The sequence below is a fragment of the Arvicanthis niloticus genome, chromosome 18 (genome assembly GCF_011762505.2).
Source record: "Arvicanthis niloticus isolate mArvNil1 chromosome 18, mArvNil1.pat.X, whole genome shotgun sequence".
NCBI lineage: Eukaryota > Metazoa > Chordata > Mammalia > Rodentia > Muridae > Arvicanthis > Arvicanthis niloticus.
This window is the reverse complement of record NC_047675.1, coordinates 43,273,446-43,290,363: the sequence shown is the minus strand read 5'-3', so window position 1 is coordinate 43,290,363 and position 16,918 is coordinate 43,273,446. Positions and strand designations below refer to the sequence as shown.

Below are 16,918 nucleotides of genomic sequence, written 5' to 3'. Positions count from 1 at the left end.
AAGGAAGAGGAAGCACTTTTAGGACGGGCCCAAAGTGCTATCCAACTGTGGCCCCGGGGAAACTAAAAGCTCCCGTGCTCCGTGAGGGATGCAATGCTGAGGGCTGTCAGGTACCAGCCCCCGCGGGTCTGCCTGCCACTGTATAGTGTGGTCATCTAGAGGAAGACACACTGGAAAAATGTACCTGGCCAGCAAGATGTCTCACGGGTGACACTAGAATTCATCCTGCCCCATTCAATGGGACCCCCTTGAAGACTCACCTTGCAGGCTCTGGCAGAGCTCTGGATTTGATCCCCAGCATAGGAGGAGGGGGGCGGAGTTTCGCTAAGGTCATTTGCTTACACAGGTGAGGAAGAGAACTCAGAGAGGAGCTTAAGAAGTGTGCACACACCCCCTTGTGCACGGGCACGTGTGCACACTGTGGGCATACACACATACAACTCTCAGCTAGGCATGGAGTCCTGGCAGGACGGGAGGCTCTGAAACACTTCACCTTGTCTTCCTATCTAGGGAGATGCCCACGGCGCCTCATTCTGGCTACTGTTCCCTGGCTCCTGCTCTTCACCCTGCCTCCTGCCTGTGCTCCCTAGGCAACCTGTACGTGGTCAAGGTCCTCCCAGAGCTACGCAGTGAGTGCACGCTTGGCGTCGTCAGATTGTCAATCGGACAGCGGTATAGTTAAGTGCTAAGAACACGTGCATGGTCCTGGGGCTTTTGTGTTCCTACCCTTGCAGGTGTGAAGTGACCTCTCATTTCAGTGTGCTACCCCTAAGCCATCTTTAGGTGCGTTTCTTCCAGCAAGAAAATGTCTCTTTGAATTCTTAATGACACCATGATATTTGGTTCCAAAAGGGTACCCAGTAAATCTCCAGAAACACATTTTGTTATTCTTAGGCAGTGTCTGTGTGGTAGGCTGGAGCAAGGTTCCAGAAGTCACCATTTATGCCCAGGTGGACATAATGCCCAGCTGAGGCCACAACTGTTCAAGGTCTTCTCACCTTGAAGCTGCCGTCACCCCTCTATACCACACCCTTCAGAAGGAAGTCACTGAGCCCAGGCTATCCTATCCATCAAGAGTGAAAAGTCCACTCCACAACCTGGAGAGCATAGTACTGCCTATATCCCACAGTGGGGACCACTCAGTGGAAGCCATGTCCCTAGCAGCAACATCTATTCTGACCTACTGGGAAGAGAGAGACTTGACTTGAGAGAATCAGTCCTGAACGGCAAACTCCCAGCTTCTGAAACTGTCACTGGCCACGCCCACCCACCCACAGCTGTCCAGGTACTCACCATATTATGCTTAAGAATCCTCTGAACCACCGGTGTGAACACCTCGATGACCACCATAGACCGGGGCCGCTCTCTGCAGTGCTGGGGAGAGAGGGATGCAGTCAGTGTAGGCTGGGGGGAGCCCCACCCACAGCCCGCTGCTTCCAGTGGCCACACGATGATATCAAGCCCAATAAGGAGATAGTTTTCTTTGCTGAATGATGCAGCTTGCTTAGGAAGACCTCATGCTTTAGGACAGGTTTAGGCTCAGGGCAAAACTGCCAAGCAGGGGTGTGTTCCAGCCTCCCCAGCTGCCCACTGCTCACAGTACCACAGTACACTTGTTTGTAGGTATTTGTTAGCTCATTCCAACATGTCACAGGGTCCTTAGTCCGAAGTCTACACTAGGGTGGCCTCTGGGTGACCTTTCTAGAGGTCTGGACCCAAGGTTAAGGGTTCAAATCACCATGACAGTAGTAATACAGTAGTTTTGCCTCGAGCTGTTTGGCTAGCACCCGGTCCCTCCCTGAGCCTTGCCAACCACTGAGCTCAGAACCTTCCTAGCGGCTTGGCCCTCCCAGGGCTGTGTACTCAGGTACTGACTGAAATGTGGAGCCCTGAAGTAACAGGTTCTTTTTATGTAGAGCCTGAAGGTAATTTTACGCCATGTTTTTAGTGTGCCTATTCTGACACCTGTTTCCTACTTACACGGTGTCAGGCTAGCACTCAAAAGTTTGGGGTTTTGGAGCATTCTGGATTTCAGATCTGGGGACTATAGGTCTTCCTGCCTCAGTCTCCACACTGCTGGGATTACAGATGTGCACTAACACAGCTGGCTGCTCATTCCTTTGTAATGCTAAAAATAAGAGTCTCCCCGATGGGACCCCCGGGGGGGGGGGTGATTCAGAAAAGTGCTTGCTGGGTTTCATCCCAAGAACCCATGTTAAAACAAACAAACAAACAAACAAACAAACACACACAGGCATGGGTTGGAGAGAGGGCTCAGTGGTTAAGAGCACTGACTGCTCTTCCAGAGGTCCTGAGTTCAATTCCCAGCAACCACATGGTGGCTCACAACCATCTGTAATGGATCCGATGCCCTCTTCTGGTGTGTCTGAAGACAGCTACAGTGTATTCATATAGATAGATAGATAGATAGATAGATAGATAGATAGATAGATAGATAGAGAGAGAGACAGACAGACAGAGAGAGAGAGAGAGAGAGAGAGAGAGAGAGAGAGAGAGAGAGAGAGACATCTTAAAACAAAACAAGCCAGGTATGAGTGGGGAGGGATCATCCCACGGTTAAGGCTTGCTGTTCTTGCAAAGGGCAGGAATTTGGTTCCCAGGAGCCACACAAAGCAGTTTACAACTACCTGTAACTCCAACTCAAGGATATCTGATGCTTTCTTCTGGCCCCCGTGGGGATCCACATAAATGTAGCATGTAATATACATTTACACATATATAAAAATTAAAATCAACAGGAGACAGAGAGACAGGAGGGGGCTCGCTGGCCAGACAATCTAGACAATTGGCAAGCCCCAGACCAGTGAAGAAACCCATGTCAAAATACAAAATCTACCTGAGGAAAGACATCTGAGGTTGGCCTCCGAATCCTGCACGCATGTGCACATGTGTGCATGTACAGTCATGAACACGCATACACATGCATACACACACAGATTCCACTGCACAGGCGACCACAGTTAACTGAGCAACGCCTTGACTGCTTCAAAATTCTGGCAACTGACAAAATCTGCTATACACATCTGTGGACCGATTTCAGTTTCTAACTCAACTGTACGAAAACCGGAGTCTTTAAAATCAGAATAAGGTAAAAAAAAAAAAAATAGACAAGATAGAATCTTTGGTTGATTTTTGTTTGACCTTGAATGTTTAGGACCATTTCAGAAAGGTATGTTCTGACTCTAATTTCATTCCTTATGTAAGATTCAGCAGGCCTGTCTGATAAGCTGGAGAACATTCTAGATGTGGGGCTTCTCAGAGGCTGCTGTCAACATCCCGCAGGAGTCCACAGGCCAAGCCTGGCTCTTCCTTCCTTGTCACCATGGAGTCCTTCACACTGGAACTTTTTAAGACAGGGTCTCATGTAGCCCAGGCTGTCCTGGAATTCAATGTGTAGCCTAGGATGACCTCGACACCCAGATTCTCCTGTCTTTCATCTACTGTGAATGAGTGCTGGGAATCACAGGTGTGAGCCGTCACACATAGTTTTAAGCAGTGGTGGGGATCAAATGCAAAGCCCCAATGGGTCTGAGCTAGGTACTTCATCTATAACTACGTCTTACTTTGAAATTGAATTAGACCTTCCTGAGGCAGACAAGCTCTCCTGGCCCAGTAACTTGACCCACTGACCTACTTGTGCATATGAACCCCTTGGCCCAGAAGGAGTTCCGCTGGTAACTCTTAGTGAATAGCTCAAGGCTTTTCTAGGAAACTGAAGCAGCAAAATTTCCTCAAACCTTTGTGTCTGAGATCTGGAAGTCCAGCAGGAATGGCTGTCTGGAGACTCCTCAGGCAGGCTCAGAGAGGCCCCGGGGAACTGGTGAGGAGGCTTTGTAGCAATGAAGCACCTCTTGCAGGGCTTAGCCACCAGAGTGAAGACAGCCTGAAGCCCCATGGCCCTGGCCAGGTTCTTATCTCTTCCATTTAGATCCCAGCAGGGACTGCCCAGGTTCCATTTTCTCCTGCCTCGCTTTATGCTATCAGGGACCCCAGAAAATGACTTACTTGGGGGGGGACGCTAGTGAGGTTGCTCAGTAAGTAAGGGTGTTTGCCATTGAAGCCTGATCCCCCAAACCCACAAGGTTAAAGGGGTGCACAGGGCCTAACAGGCTATCCTGTGACCTCCATGCACCACGATATACGTGTGCACGAGAGTACGGAGGGAGGAAATAAATTGTTGTTTATAAGGCTTTAACAAAGGTCAGTTTTCTGGAATAAGCATTTGTTAACTATGAAACCAGGAGAGAGGCCGGGGCTCCCTTACACCATCTGCTGGGAGCTGACACTGAGTGCTGGGGCAGAGGTTCCTCCGTGGGCTTGCTATGCTGGTAAGTTGTTCGTCTGCTTGGACCAGAGGGCCCATCACCTATACCACATGAAGGAAGGGGCTTCTGTGCTGGGTCCTAAACTGACCCCCTCGGGTGCCATGGGCTGGCCAATGTGTGAGTCACTGGGAAACATCCCCTTATAGGAGAAGCAGAGGCAAACAGAACACAGTCTTGCTACATATTCCAATGTCTCCAGCAGGCAACATGGGGTTGTAGAGGGGGGCAGAGGCCCCACTTGGTACCCAAGGAATCCAAGGAAGGAGAGAGCACAAAGGAAATTAGTCTGCAGGGCTATGGTATGGTGGTGCCACAGATGAAAGACGCAAGTGTGAGTCTTTCTATGGATATCAAGTTATTAGAGTAAACACACGCGTACACACTCACACAGACACACAGAGGGAGGAGGGAGGGAGGGAAGGAGGGAGGAAGGGAAGGAGAGAGAGGGAGGGAGGGAGGGAGGGAGGGAGAGGGAGGGAAGGAGTGAGGGAGAGAGGGAGGGAGTGAGGGGGAGGGGGAGAGAGAGAGAGAGAGAGAGAGAAAGGGAGGGAGAGAGAGAGAGAGGGAGAGAGAGAAAGGGAGGGAGGGAGGGAGGGAGGGAGGGAGGGAGGGAGGGAGAGAGAGAGAGAGAGAGAGAGAGAGAGAGAGAGAACGTGAGAGCGCAAAGGACAGACAGATCTGTGTGCCAATCCAGCCCCCAAGCTGCTGAGCTGTGCTTTCTGGGAAGGCCCTGTCCCCTGGTGTGCCTGGGTATGTTGCAGACAAACTCTGCTGGGAGGTTGGCATCAGGTCCCTGGGCATGCTGCCCTGCTCAGTGGCTCCTCCAAGCTGACCTGGCACATGCTGACAGTTTCCCTTGTCCAGGGAAAGCCCTGCAGCCGGGCCCCTACCCTGGACCAGTCAGTGCTCAGAGGAGCCTCAGCTAAGAATAACCCAGCTCTGACGTCAGGAATCCAGAAGACTGGCTGCAAGCTGCCTCCCAAGACAGCCAGGAATAGTCCATAGAAAAGCCAGACACTTGGTCCTCCCCTCAGCCTGTCTGGCAGAGGGCAGCAGCCCCAAGCATGGGCACCTGTACGCCTTCTGCCTGTATCTGGGACCCTGACCAGGCTGGCAGGTAGGCTTGGCATTCAGCCAGTGCATTCAGACCCACCTAGCTGGCACACTGTGGTGGCAGTGGCCTCTAATAGCCCACGGCAGTGATACCATACCTTGCAGAAGAATTCGCAGAGATCTGGTGGTGGGTGGTTGTTTTCCAGCAGAGGCGCAATTGCCTACAAGAAAATGAACAGCCATCAGTCAGCAGGATCTGGTAAGGGTGGGGGGAGGGTGGGGGGAGGGGCTTAGTTTGCAGAAGAGAGACGCTTGAAAAGAAATGAAAATATCTTTCTATTCTCTGTCGGGTAGAGCGCCTTTTCTAATGTACAGACCAGAGCTCCAGAGTGCAGGAAGGTTCCAGGCTAGACCCACAGATGAGACATCTAACTTTAGGGGTTTCATGCCTAGCTGGCATTTATCCATACCGCTGCCTTTAAGCCCACAACTTCTGACTAAGCAGCAGGACATCTTATTGGGTGAACATGATGTTATTTTCAATAATGCATTTTGACACCTTCTATGTTTCTAGCTCTGCGGGGAGCTGGGCTCCTGGCAGCAACGTAAGGGATGAGCATCCAGGCTGGGCAGAGTCCTGGCTGACAGTCTGATCTTGTCCCTTCTTAGTTCCAAGACCACTGGAACAGGTGATCAAATGATCCTTAAACCTACTCTCTGAAAGGTAAGGTCCAAAAAGTCTCTGCAAGCATCCAATGTGCAGTCATCAACAAGTGGGGTTCCTTAACCATCAGGTTGATTGTGCTTTGCGTGTGGGGTGCCAGTCCTGTGCACCACAGAAGGCCCAGCACAGCTATAGCCCTGCCTTGCTAAATATAAGTAGCAGCCCCCTTGCACGTGACAACCCAGCTGCCTCTAAACACACTCCAGTTCATATTAAAGATGGGTAGGGTACCCCCTCACTCCCTGAGCAACTGCTTAGGGCCTGCCCTATAAGCAACTCCTATGAGCAACTCCTTAGGGCCTGCCCTATAATATTAGAAGCTTGCTGGTTTTAGGGATGTCACGGAAAAGACTGTAACAAAGGAAATAAACCAAGTCCAGGAATCATACCAGCTGCTCAGGAAGCTGAGACAGGGGAACTGGAATTGGAGGGTTGGTCTGCGTTACAGAGTGAGTCCCAGGACAGCCTGACCAGTGTATAGAGACTTTATCTTCATGAGTTATAAGAGAAAAGTGCTGTCATGCGGCATGGTGATGGGGTGTTTACACAGTATGTGTAAGGCCCTGGGTTCAATGCCAAGTACCAGACAGGAGTGTAGGCAAGGGACCGAAAGATGGAGATTGTGGGTGACCAGGTACTCAAGTGGGCAGTCCTTTGTGATGAAGTCATTTCAACAGAGTGGCCACAGGTGACAGCTTCAATTTCAACTGACACAAAACTAACAATTTTTGGAAGAAGAAAAAAACACATCACCTTGTCATTCTGGTCCCATTTCTATTGCTGGGCAGTCCCAAGCAACTCAGGTCAGGGGTTCAAAGCCCAGTGTAAGGCAAGTTCCCACCTCTCACCATCCCACCCCGATAAAATGACAGCATTCGCAATGGTGGTCCTCGGTGGCCTGTGTCAGCCCGTGTGGCTAGATGTGTATGACTTGTCCACGTGCAGGGAGTTCCTACTCCTCCGCTGAGAATGGGAGTCTGAGCTTGGAGAGGCGGGGAAAGCACCAGCCCAGGGTGCAGAGCGAGCCAGCAGCAGAACCAGGATTCAAAGCCACTTTGGTGACCTTATGTTTGGGTTACTGTTCATTCTGCCTTTTACCCAGGAACAGAAGAGAGTCTGGGGACAATGACTACGTTGGAAGGAGAGACCGGGTAATGAGGGACAGCACGAAATGGAAAGACAGAGTGGTAAGCCTCTCAGTGACCTGAGCAGCCAGGACATCCTCTCCTCTGCCTCTTGGAAGCAGACCATGCCCAGTTCTCCACTCCAGGGCCAGGCAACCCAGCTTGGTCCTGCTTGTTAAACAAAGGAAGGTTTCAGGCCACAGTGGCAGCAACAGGATGGGAGGCCCCTTCTCTGTTCATGAGGCACTTCCCTATTCCTCGGGTACCAAAGCAGGGCAGGGTGTGGTCCCCTTGGGTTGGGTCCTTCTAGTTCCTACTGGGCCTCCTTCCTAATGGATGTGAATTACATGGTGGGGTGGGGTGGGGTGGGGGAGCTAGTTTAACATTGACAGCAGTTGTCAAATGCCACATCCAAGTCATTCCTTCACTGATCCTTAGGCCCACAGGGACAGATAAAGAGACAGTGGGTCAGGGAATCCTCTAGGCCTCTGCTGGTCATAAAATGATGACTGTATTCAAACGTGTTGATATAAGCCAATCAGCGGGCTCCCATTATTGTGGCTCTTTCTGGAAGTCATTGCCCTTTGCTTGGTGGGTTAGACAGGATGGTTCATGGAGAATCCTGAGCAGCCCATGATAAAAGAACCAAACTGGCATTTTACAGAGCCTGGAGCATTGAAGCCACCGGACGGGACAGAACAGCACTTAAAGAAAAACAAGAAACATGTCCAATCAGAAGCCCCTGGATTGCCATGAATGCCATTCGTAAAATCGTGAACTTAAAAAAATACACGACCAGACCTGGTGAGATGCTTGCAGAGTTAAGGGATTGCTGTGTAAGCTTGGTGACCCGAGTTTGGTCCCAGGAACTCACACAGAAGGGACAACTGAATTGGCTCTGCAGGGTTGTCTGTTGATCTCCACACATACACCACGGCACACACGCTCCCTGACCCCACCCCACTCCACCCCACCCCCCAATGCACACACACAGTAAGTAAATAAACTTAAAACACTGAGAGTTTTGGTAATTATTTTGGTAACTCGGTGCATGGCTCCTGAGCATGAACTCTGCAGATGACAAAGCTGTGTCATGATTGTCAAAAGGAATCTTTATAAAGTAGGTCTCGTGAGGGTGAACTGGCCCTGAGGGGGAAACTGGTACATGTCAAGATATTTCTGTCCCAAAGGCCTCTAGGGAGTAAAGGAAGAATGTCACACTCTGACAATGCCCAAGGTACCTTCAAAATGAGAAACCACCCTCTTCGCTAGGAAGGAGGAGAGGCTCCTGAGCAAGGATTTCACAGAAAGCTCTGGAAGGTTCTCCGGGCTACACTGACAGGTGGGGTGACAACTGTGGAACACATCCTTTGTCACCCTGCTCCCATAAAGAGTAAGACCCATGGCAGAAGCTGTTGCTGTGGATGAACGCTCTCCGAGGAAGGCAGCGGGAGGAGGCAAGATCACCTTCCTTCCTTTTATCAGTTCTAAGGCTAGACAATCCAGGTGACACCCACAGTAGCGGGAGGTAATGGTCTACCTCGGAACCACATCCCCGGCCCCTCACTAGGGGATTGTAGGCCAGGGGTCTCCCACTGAACCAACCTTGCAGGCCCCTGTGTTATTTCCAGAAGAGGTCTCACTAAGTTGGCTGGGGCTGGACTTGAACTCATTCTGTAGCCCCGTCAGCCTTTGAAGCTGTCATCCTCCTGAGTACTGAGGAAAACGCACCTGTGCCAGTGGCTTGGCTCAAGTCCTCAACAACAACCACAATGAAATATCAGCAATGTCAAAGCTAAGTCAGAGCTCTCTTCATAGACCCCTCAACTGTGTATTCAACAACCACGGCTCAAAATGATTTGGAAAACGAAACAAACAAACAAAAAAAACCCCACAAAACCACAACAAAAACCTGTCTCTGGACAGAAAGTAGAGACTTCTGCTAGTGTTCCTGAGCTCTCCCACGTGACAGCTGGCACCTGTTCACATTGTACCAGATGACCTACACTCTAGAGATGAGGTAATGCAGGCGGGAGAGTGCGCGGGAGGCTGTGGGTCAATACATCTTGTCTTCCAGAGACTTAGATACTTATTGAGTCTCACACCCTCAGGGGTCCTCAAATCACCCCCAGGTTCTGAGGGGAATTTTGTGTGTGTGTGTGTGTGTGTTGCTGGAAACTGAACCCAGCACCTTGTCAGCTAGGTGTCCCAGACGCCAGACATTGTCTTGTATATGTATGACTGTGTACCATGTGAGTGTCTGGATGTCGAGTTAGGGACGGTTGTTAATCGCCATGGGTGCTCTGCAAGAGTAACAAGCCCTTAGCTGCTGAACCATCTCTCTAGTCCAGGGACAACTGTTCTTAGTTACACTACAATTTCTTCAGGTGGGCTGAAGAGGTGGCTCAGCTGTTAAGAGCGCTGGCTGCTCTTGCAGAGGTCTTGGTGCAGTTCCCAGCACCAACATGGCGGCTCACGCATCGCTATCTCCAGGTCTAGAGGATCCAATGGGCTCCTCTGACTCTGAATGGTACTTCTGGCACATGGTACACAGGCGTACATGCAGGCAAAACACCCACACACATAAAAAGATAACTATTTTTTTTCTTCAGTTCTTCTAGTAATTGGCATAGCCGGGTCTAGATTCTCTGAGCTTGAACCTATGTTAACATTATGTTGTGGATAGCCTCGGCCTTGTATTTTGATACTAATTCCCCTTTCCTGTGAAGGGCTGCAGAGGAGGTGTGAGTCATTACACAGGTAATTTCTAGTGAACCTTCTGCACATCTTAATTTGTAAAATACAGGCTGGAGCCAGTGATTGGGCAGAGGAAGGGGAGGTGGAGAAATAAAGGCTGGGGAGAGAAGAGAGAGAGGGAGGACGACTGGAGGAAGCCAATGGAGGAGGACGACAACAGAGACGACAATGACTGGGCAAAGAAGAGAAAGAGGATGACAGAGTAGTGTAGGGGTATTTGCCCAATCTGGGCTTACAGAATGTATTCATAATTACTGAGTTGTGTTTTCTTTGACTGGTCCTATTTGGGTTGGAGATTTCCCACTACAGCATTAAATCTGCTTGATGCTACCATGTACCATCATGGGAAGTGGGCCTGTCCTGGGTGTGAATGCCAGCCCATGTGCCTCTGCTGATACCCAAATAGTACCCACCGATGGTTTCTATAGCTTGGGCATCTGGCTGGTGGAATGAGAAAAGCTCACTCATGTTCCGGTAGAAAAGTAGGACCAAGCGCTGCTACAGGGGACTGACTGTCAACAAGTTAACTATGACGACACACTCCAGGCTGGAGGGGGAGGCTCCAGCAGATGTGATCCCCTAATGATGGTGGTAATGACAGTGACGGCATGGGGGAGGGGGAGACTGGAGCCGGGGAAGGGGAGGGGGCAAGGACAGGCCTTAATGTGTCCACTTTAGCCAGGTTCCTCAGAACAAACTTCTCCCCAAGGCTTGTATGTATGAATGCCAGAGCTTCTTCCTCCCTCTAGGCCATGGTGTCCAGCAGGACCTGGGGACACAACACCCTCTGTAATTCTCAGACTGGCACTGACCCAGACGGTCTCACCACTGCCTTGTCACACTGGTCTGCTCTTTAACCATCTTTCCTCGGGTGACATGCCCTGACCCTTCACACAACCAGGTCCTGGAAGCACCCAGCTGTCAATTCCTCTTAACCCCACCCCTACCCCCACTCTTCTGCCTCTCCCCTGTGCTCTTCCACCACCCAGAACCACCCCTACCCTTGACTGAGATGTGTCTTGATCATGACTGCTCTGCTGGGGCCTTGGAATCGACTAAGCAAGTCCTTAATGGCAGGGCTGGCCTCTGGTGAGACAGAGCTGGGATTTGGCACACTCACTGGCTCGGGCAGTGAAGGTTTGCTTACATAAGCTAACTCACTGACAGGATACCTCGAGAAGGTGCTGGAAAGTGAGGGGGGCCCCCAGGTTGGCTTCATCCTGTCAGGAGTAGTCAAAGGCAGCTGTAGTAGGTGCACCAACTGTGCGCCAGGTGACAGACTAAGGGAGGAGGCTCTACTGACCCCACTGAGCTATGAAAGGTCAGCAGCTCACCTCCTGGTGCAGACACAGGGGCCTAGATCAGCGGGATGAGCCCCAGGGGCACTAGAACTGGCATGTTACCCCTAAAACTACAGCACTTTCTCACAGGTTCACCCTGTTCTCAGGGTCCTGTTTCATCTCCATTTCTCGTTCTATTTCCCAGCTTCTGGGTCCCGTGTGCTTCAGGCTCCAGCATGGCTGAAGCTCCCACACCACACACCGTGTGGCTTTAACCTCCTCACCTTTGAATAAATGGTTTGCTCTTCCCTGGATGCCTTGACTCATCTGGCAAACTCCTATTGATACTTCCAAGCCCAGCTCAGATGTCACAGCCCTGGGAAGCTCTCTGGCCCCGAACACCTCTATTCTGTAGTGACTGCACTTGTCTTCCTACAACGGACGAGCTCATGGCACTGGGGCTGTTTCTACCATGTGCGGACTCAGGTAACAGCGGGACATACAATACATGTCATCAGTTATCACCCTGCTAATTAAGGTTGAAGTCTACCATTGTCCAGATAGCCTTCTGGGCTCTGTGAAAAATGGAGGACACCCTTTACCAGCAGGGCTTCTCCTTCTCTGACCTTGTCTGGGGAGTTCAAAAACCCTCACACACCTCTGCCTGCTTCGAAATGTCATGTAGCCTTAGTTAGATTAAAGGTTCAATTTCCTTTCTCCCAGTAAAAACTCACTCATCTAGTGCCTGGGATTCTTGGAATGCCTCCCCACGTACCCTTGATTCACCTGAGTACAGTTGATCTGTCTCCCCGAAGCTGGACCCAGTGTGTTGTTATTAGTGCTTGAACTCATGGGTCGTCTGGAACCCTGTTCATGAACTGTATCCTTCATCCTCGTAGGCCAGTGGCCAACGACCCCCAGGGAGAAGGGAGACCCACAATCACTCCAATCCCATGTCTCTCTTTTCCATTAGGTGTCTCGGAGCTTAAAATTGCCCAGGAAAAAATATTTTACACCCAAAAGTGCTTAGAACACTGCTGAATTCTGAGAAAGACAAGCCTACGCTATGTACCAGATGAGATTCATCCTGATTGTAGGTAGTGGATTAATTAGGGGACCTATCTAGGGCAAGAAAGAGCAGGTTTACCTGCCCAGTGACAGAGTGATGGCCTTGAGTTAAGTCAAAGTAGAGACTTAGAAATGAGAGAGCAAACTGAGACCTGCTCGCATCGCAGTGAACCCCAAAGACTGACCATCACGGCCACCACCAGGCAGATGGAACCTGCAGTGAGGGGTCAGGGTGGGTGGGTAGGCAGCCAAGTGACTCAAGGCCTGTGGCTTGTGACGCACGCTGCGCTCTGGGAAGAATCTCAGTCTGGGCATCAGGCTGAGGCCTGGGGAGGAGGGCAGGGGGCGTCAGGCAACTTACCACAATGATGTTCTCGTGCTCCTGAGTGGTCAGGTTTGTGTTCTAAAGAATTGGGTGGAGAAAGAAGGAAAACACAGTCAACAAAAACGGGCCTTTGATCCCAAGGATCCACAGCCCTGCAGACTGCTTCCAGCGCTCCCACCCCTCACCCCCAACCACATACAGCAATCGCGTTCTTGGCTCTACATGCCAGGGCAACTCTGGGACGGGGCAGGAAAGTGGTTACTTTCTAGTTATTGTTAACTCTCAACTTAACACAGCCCAGATTGGCATGTGGGCATCGTCTGTAAGGGGCTATCAAGATTTGACCGTTGACTGATGGAAGAGGGCACAGCCCACTATGAGCGGCACCATGCCCTACACAGCTGTATAAGAAAGTTTGCTGAGCATGAGGCCAAGTGAGCTAGCAAACAGCGTTCCTCCATGGTGTCTCTGCTTCAAGTTCCTGCCCTGGCTTCCCTCAGTGTCTTCTCAGTGGAAATAAACTCTTTCATTTCCTAAGTTACTTTTGGTCAGGGTGTTTCTCCCCGCCCCCCACAACAACCAGAACAGAGAGGGTAAAAGGAAAACTGAGCTTCCTACACACGTCTCACAGCTCTGAAGCCTTGGGTGACTCATGTCTTGTTGAGACTCTGTTACTACTTTGGCAAATGGGGGTTCTGATACCGACATCTCCTGGGACTATGGTCTGCAGATTCTGACTGAGTTTTAACAACACTCCTTAGAACCGGAGAGCAGCCTCATAATACAGAAGAAATCAGACCTTTTGCGAGTTCACACTCAGTGCTGGGTAAACCTTTTATTTTAGATCACTGTTATTTCAGCAGTTCTCCAGGTAGGCTCCCAAGTACACTGGTGTACCACGAGTGCCTCTCAGATGCTCCAGCTAAATGCCCATCTGAGCAATAGACCTCTAAAACAAAACTAGGTTAATAAACTTGTTTTGGTTTTTTTGTTCTCCTCCTGGATCTGGAATCTGTTAAACTGACTGTATTATTGCCTTCCTGTGAGTGTGTGAAGAAATGGCAAGAATCATGGGAAATTTCAAAGCACTTGCTGTTCTCTTTGACGCCCATCTACTGTGTCTCTTCTGACAGACCCAGGCTGTCATCAGAGTCTACTTGCATTTCATAAAAGCCACATTTGGAGCTGGAACAACTCCTGATTTGGTCAGAGTGGCACCATGCAAGGACCTTGCCCCCCACCGATACGACAGGCAGACGGGGAGTATGAACATTTAGCAGTTCTGCACTGAAGCCAAAAGAAAGCTACTATGCTGGGCATCTGCCTTTCCCCACCGATGTTGGGCACAGGAAATGGAGACAGAGGCTCTAAGCACCAAGCAGGCGCCGCCCACCACCTTGAAGGTGAAGTACAAACAGACAGTGCGTCTTTGACTATAATACTGTTTTTTTTTCCTTCTGTGGGGGCCTGTTTTTAGAGGACTCTTAAAAAACGCTAGTCACTTTGAGTCACAGCAGATGAAAGGCAGCTCTGCTCTTCCCTTACGGTGACAATGAGCTTTTAGAGCTTCAAACAATTTGCTTTCCACGCCGTACACTGATTCTGTTTCATTTTTCACTTTGAAAACTTCCTCTGCTCCATCGCTCCATCCATCCATCCATCCATCCATCCATCCCTCTATCCGTCTGGTACATGGGATACACCCATGTCAAAGCCAATCAGGTGGAAGTCAGAACAATTCACAGGATTTGGTTTTCTCTTTCTGCCTTGTAGATTCTGGGGATTTAACGTGGGTTATTAGGCTTGGCAACAAAAGCCTTTATTCCTCTGCACTGTGTCACCAGCCCCTGCCTTAAGATGACAGGTTTTTTTTTTTTTTCTTTTGACTACCTGCTGACTGACTGAGCTACTTGGAACTGATCACAGAGCAGCCACTGACCCCCATGTACAAGGAAACAGAGTTGGAGTGGGGACCTGAACCTCTGTCTGGCCTGAGTCCAAAGCTTTTATTTCTACATGAACATATAGCCTTCAACCCTGGGGCAGTTCCCTATGCTGGGCTGTGGGTACCCATATACATCTCTCCGAGAAGCCCGTGTTGTGAACATCTTGTTTGTGTGTGTGTGTGTGTGTGTGTGTGTGCACACGCGCGCGCATGTTTTGTACCCACACAGTTGTGAGCTGCTGCTTAGGGGCTGTGAACTGAACCTGGGTCCTCTGCAAGAGCAGCAAATGCTCTTAACCACAGAGGCATCCTGACTCATCTCTCTTTCGTTTAATTTTTTTTTTCCAGACATGGTCTCATGTACCCCAGACTGGCTTGGAACTCACTATGTCACTAAGGATAATACTAAATTCTTGATTTTTGGCCTCTCCACCTCTCATGTGCTGGGATTACAGGTGTGTCCTACTTCAAACAGCTGTCTCTCTAATCTAGGCTTATGAAGCATCAGTGTGTCAGAATGTGAGCCTAGCTAACCGGTGAACCTGGGGACGGTCCCTAGCCGGCTATGTAGCTCAATGTTTTGTTTTTTTTTTTTTTTAAAACAAAGCTACTAACTGCATATGATAGCTAATCTTCACTAACAACTTTAGAATCTAAAATCACCATGGAAACACAAACCTGGACTTCTCTGTGAGATTTTTCTAAATTTGGGTTAATTGAGGTAGGAGGACCGACCACTAAATGGGCAGCACCATCTCTGGGATGGGTAAGAGGGCCTACCACAGGCCGATACTGAAGATCTTCCACCTTCCTGAGGATAGCCCACTGTGCTGGAACTGAAGGGCCGGACAATGTCACATCCAGGTCCAAGAGTCAGGTGGCCCTGGAGTAAAGGTTCTAGGCCAGTATGGACTTGTCTTTTGTGTTCCTGGGTTGTTGCTTTATGAATGAGGACAGCAAGGTCTCATATTGGGAACCTCGAAAGAGGTTCCTGCTGCTACAACTGCCCCACTGTGAGCACATCTTCTAATTGTGAGCCAGAATAAACACTCCCTGAAGTCCAACCAACGGTAAATCATGTGATTAGAAATCTATCTGCCTGGCTTCTCAAGGGTGAGCCTCCTTCCCTCATTCTGGGTAAAAAGCCTGAAGTCAGGGCTGGGCACTGGGCAGGAGGCCCCGAGATTTTAAACCTTGACTACGATTTACACCAGCACTCAGCCCTCTACAGAGGGAAGCTCTCCCCAGCTATGTATCCATCCCACTTGTCTGACACCCAGCTCTTCCAGGGAAGGGATCCCCAGCATTCTGCATCAAAGAGAACCTGAGTTCTTGGGGCTACAAGGTAGTGCCTCGGACGGCAGAGAAGGGATGAGGGGAACACACAGGAGCTTGAGGGGAAGGAACACTCACAGGAGTGCACTGGGACGACACAGGGGATGAAACTCTCCAGAGAGGGGGACGGAGACATCACTTGGGTGGTGACTGTGACTATTTTAAATAGGGAGCCGGCAGCCCTAGCATCCCCAGCGGCCAGCCAGGCACATAAATGAGACCAGGGTGGTTATTCAGGGTGCAAGACTCCATGCTGAGGGCAGTGTACAGATCCCAGGGGGTGACAGGTTTGGGAGTAACCCTCCTCCCTTTCCCCTCCCCCACCAACTCACTTGGGGCTGACTCTTGATTCCTCTCCGTTTGTTTTTGCTGTAGCCCCTGACGGAACATGGGCTACGGGAGGGCAGGGGATAGGTGTCACTCTCCCGCCCATAACCGTTAACAGCTGGCACACACTCTAGTACAGGATACTAAGTAACAGTAGCTGCCCGGTGTAGCCAGATTTTTCCATCTTTAAAGAGAACCTGGAAATGGCCATTGTGCTGAAATCCAAATACTTTTTTGTTGTTGTTGTTTTTGCTTTTTTGCCTTGTTCTATTGTTTGTCAATTTCATATATGTGTGACAACTTCCTACCGCCACCTGCATCACACACACGAAGTCCGGTTGTTAAGCCTCGAGCAAGGCAAACAACACCTACAGGTGGATAGCTAAGGGTACTTGGGACAGAAAGCTGCCAAGGACTGAACAAAGAATGAGATGCCGCCCCAGCAGGACAGAACAGAACAGGTTTCAGCTAGGGCAGGGGTTCTCAACCTGTGGGTCTTGACCCCCAAGGGAAGGTCACCAAACAACCCTTTCACAGGGGTCATCTAAGACAGCTGGAAAACATAATTTACATTGTGATTCAGAACAGCGGCAAACTACTTCTGTTAAGAAGTAGCAAAGAAAATAACTGAATG

General features: G+C 50.1%; 1 protein-coding gene across 4 annotated transcripts in view; it reads right to left on the bottom strand.

Moving 5' to 3' along the window:
* Positions 1 to 16,918, bottom strand: part of Cmip (c-Maf inducing protein) — a 200,999-nt gene that overhangs the window by 30,613 nt on the left and 153,468 nt on the right. For all 4 annotated transcript variants that reach the window (XM_034522505.2, XM_076915941.1, XM_076915942.1 and 1 more), the window contains 3 exons: positions 12,714 to 12,755; positions 5,558 to 5,620; positions 1,294 to 1,374 (listed from right to left, as the gene is read on the bottom strand). In XM_034522505.2, coding sequence (XP_034378396.1) covers positions 1,294 to 1,374; positions 5,558 to 5,620; positions 12,714 to 12,755 — 186 coding nt within the window. The remainder of the gene's footprint in view (positions 1 to 1,293; positions 1,375 to 5,557; positions 5,621 to 12,713; positions 12,756 to 16,918) is intronic.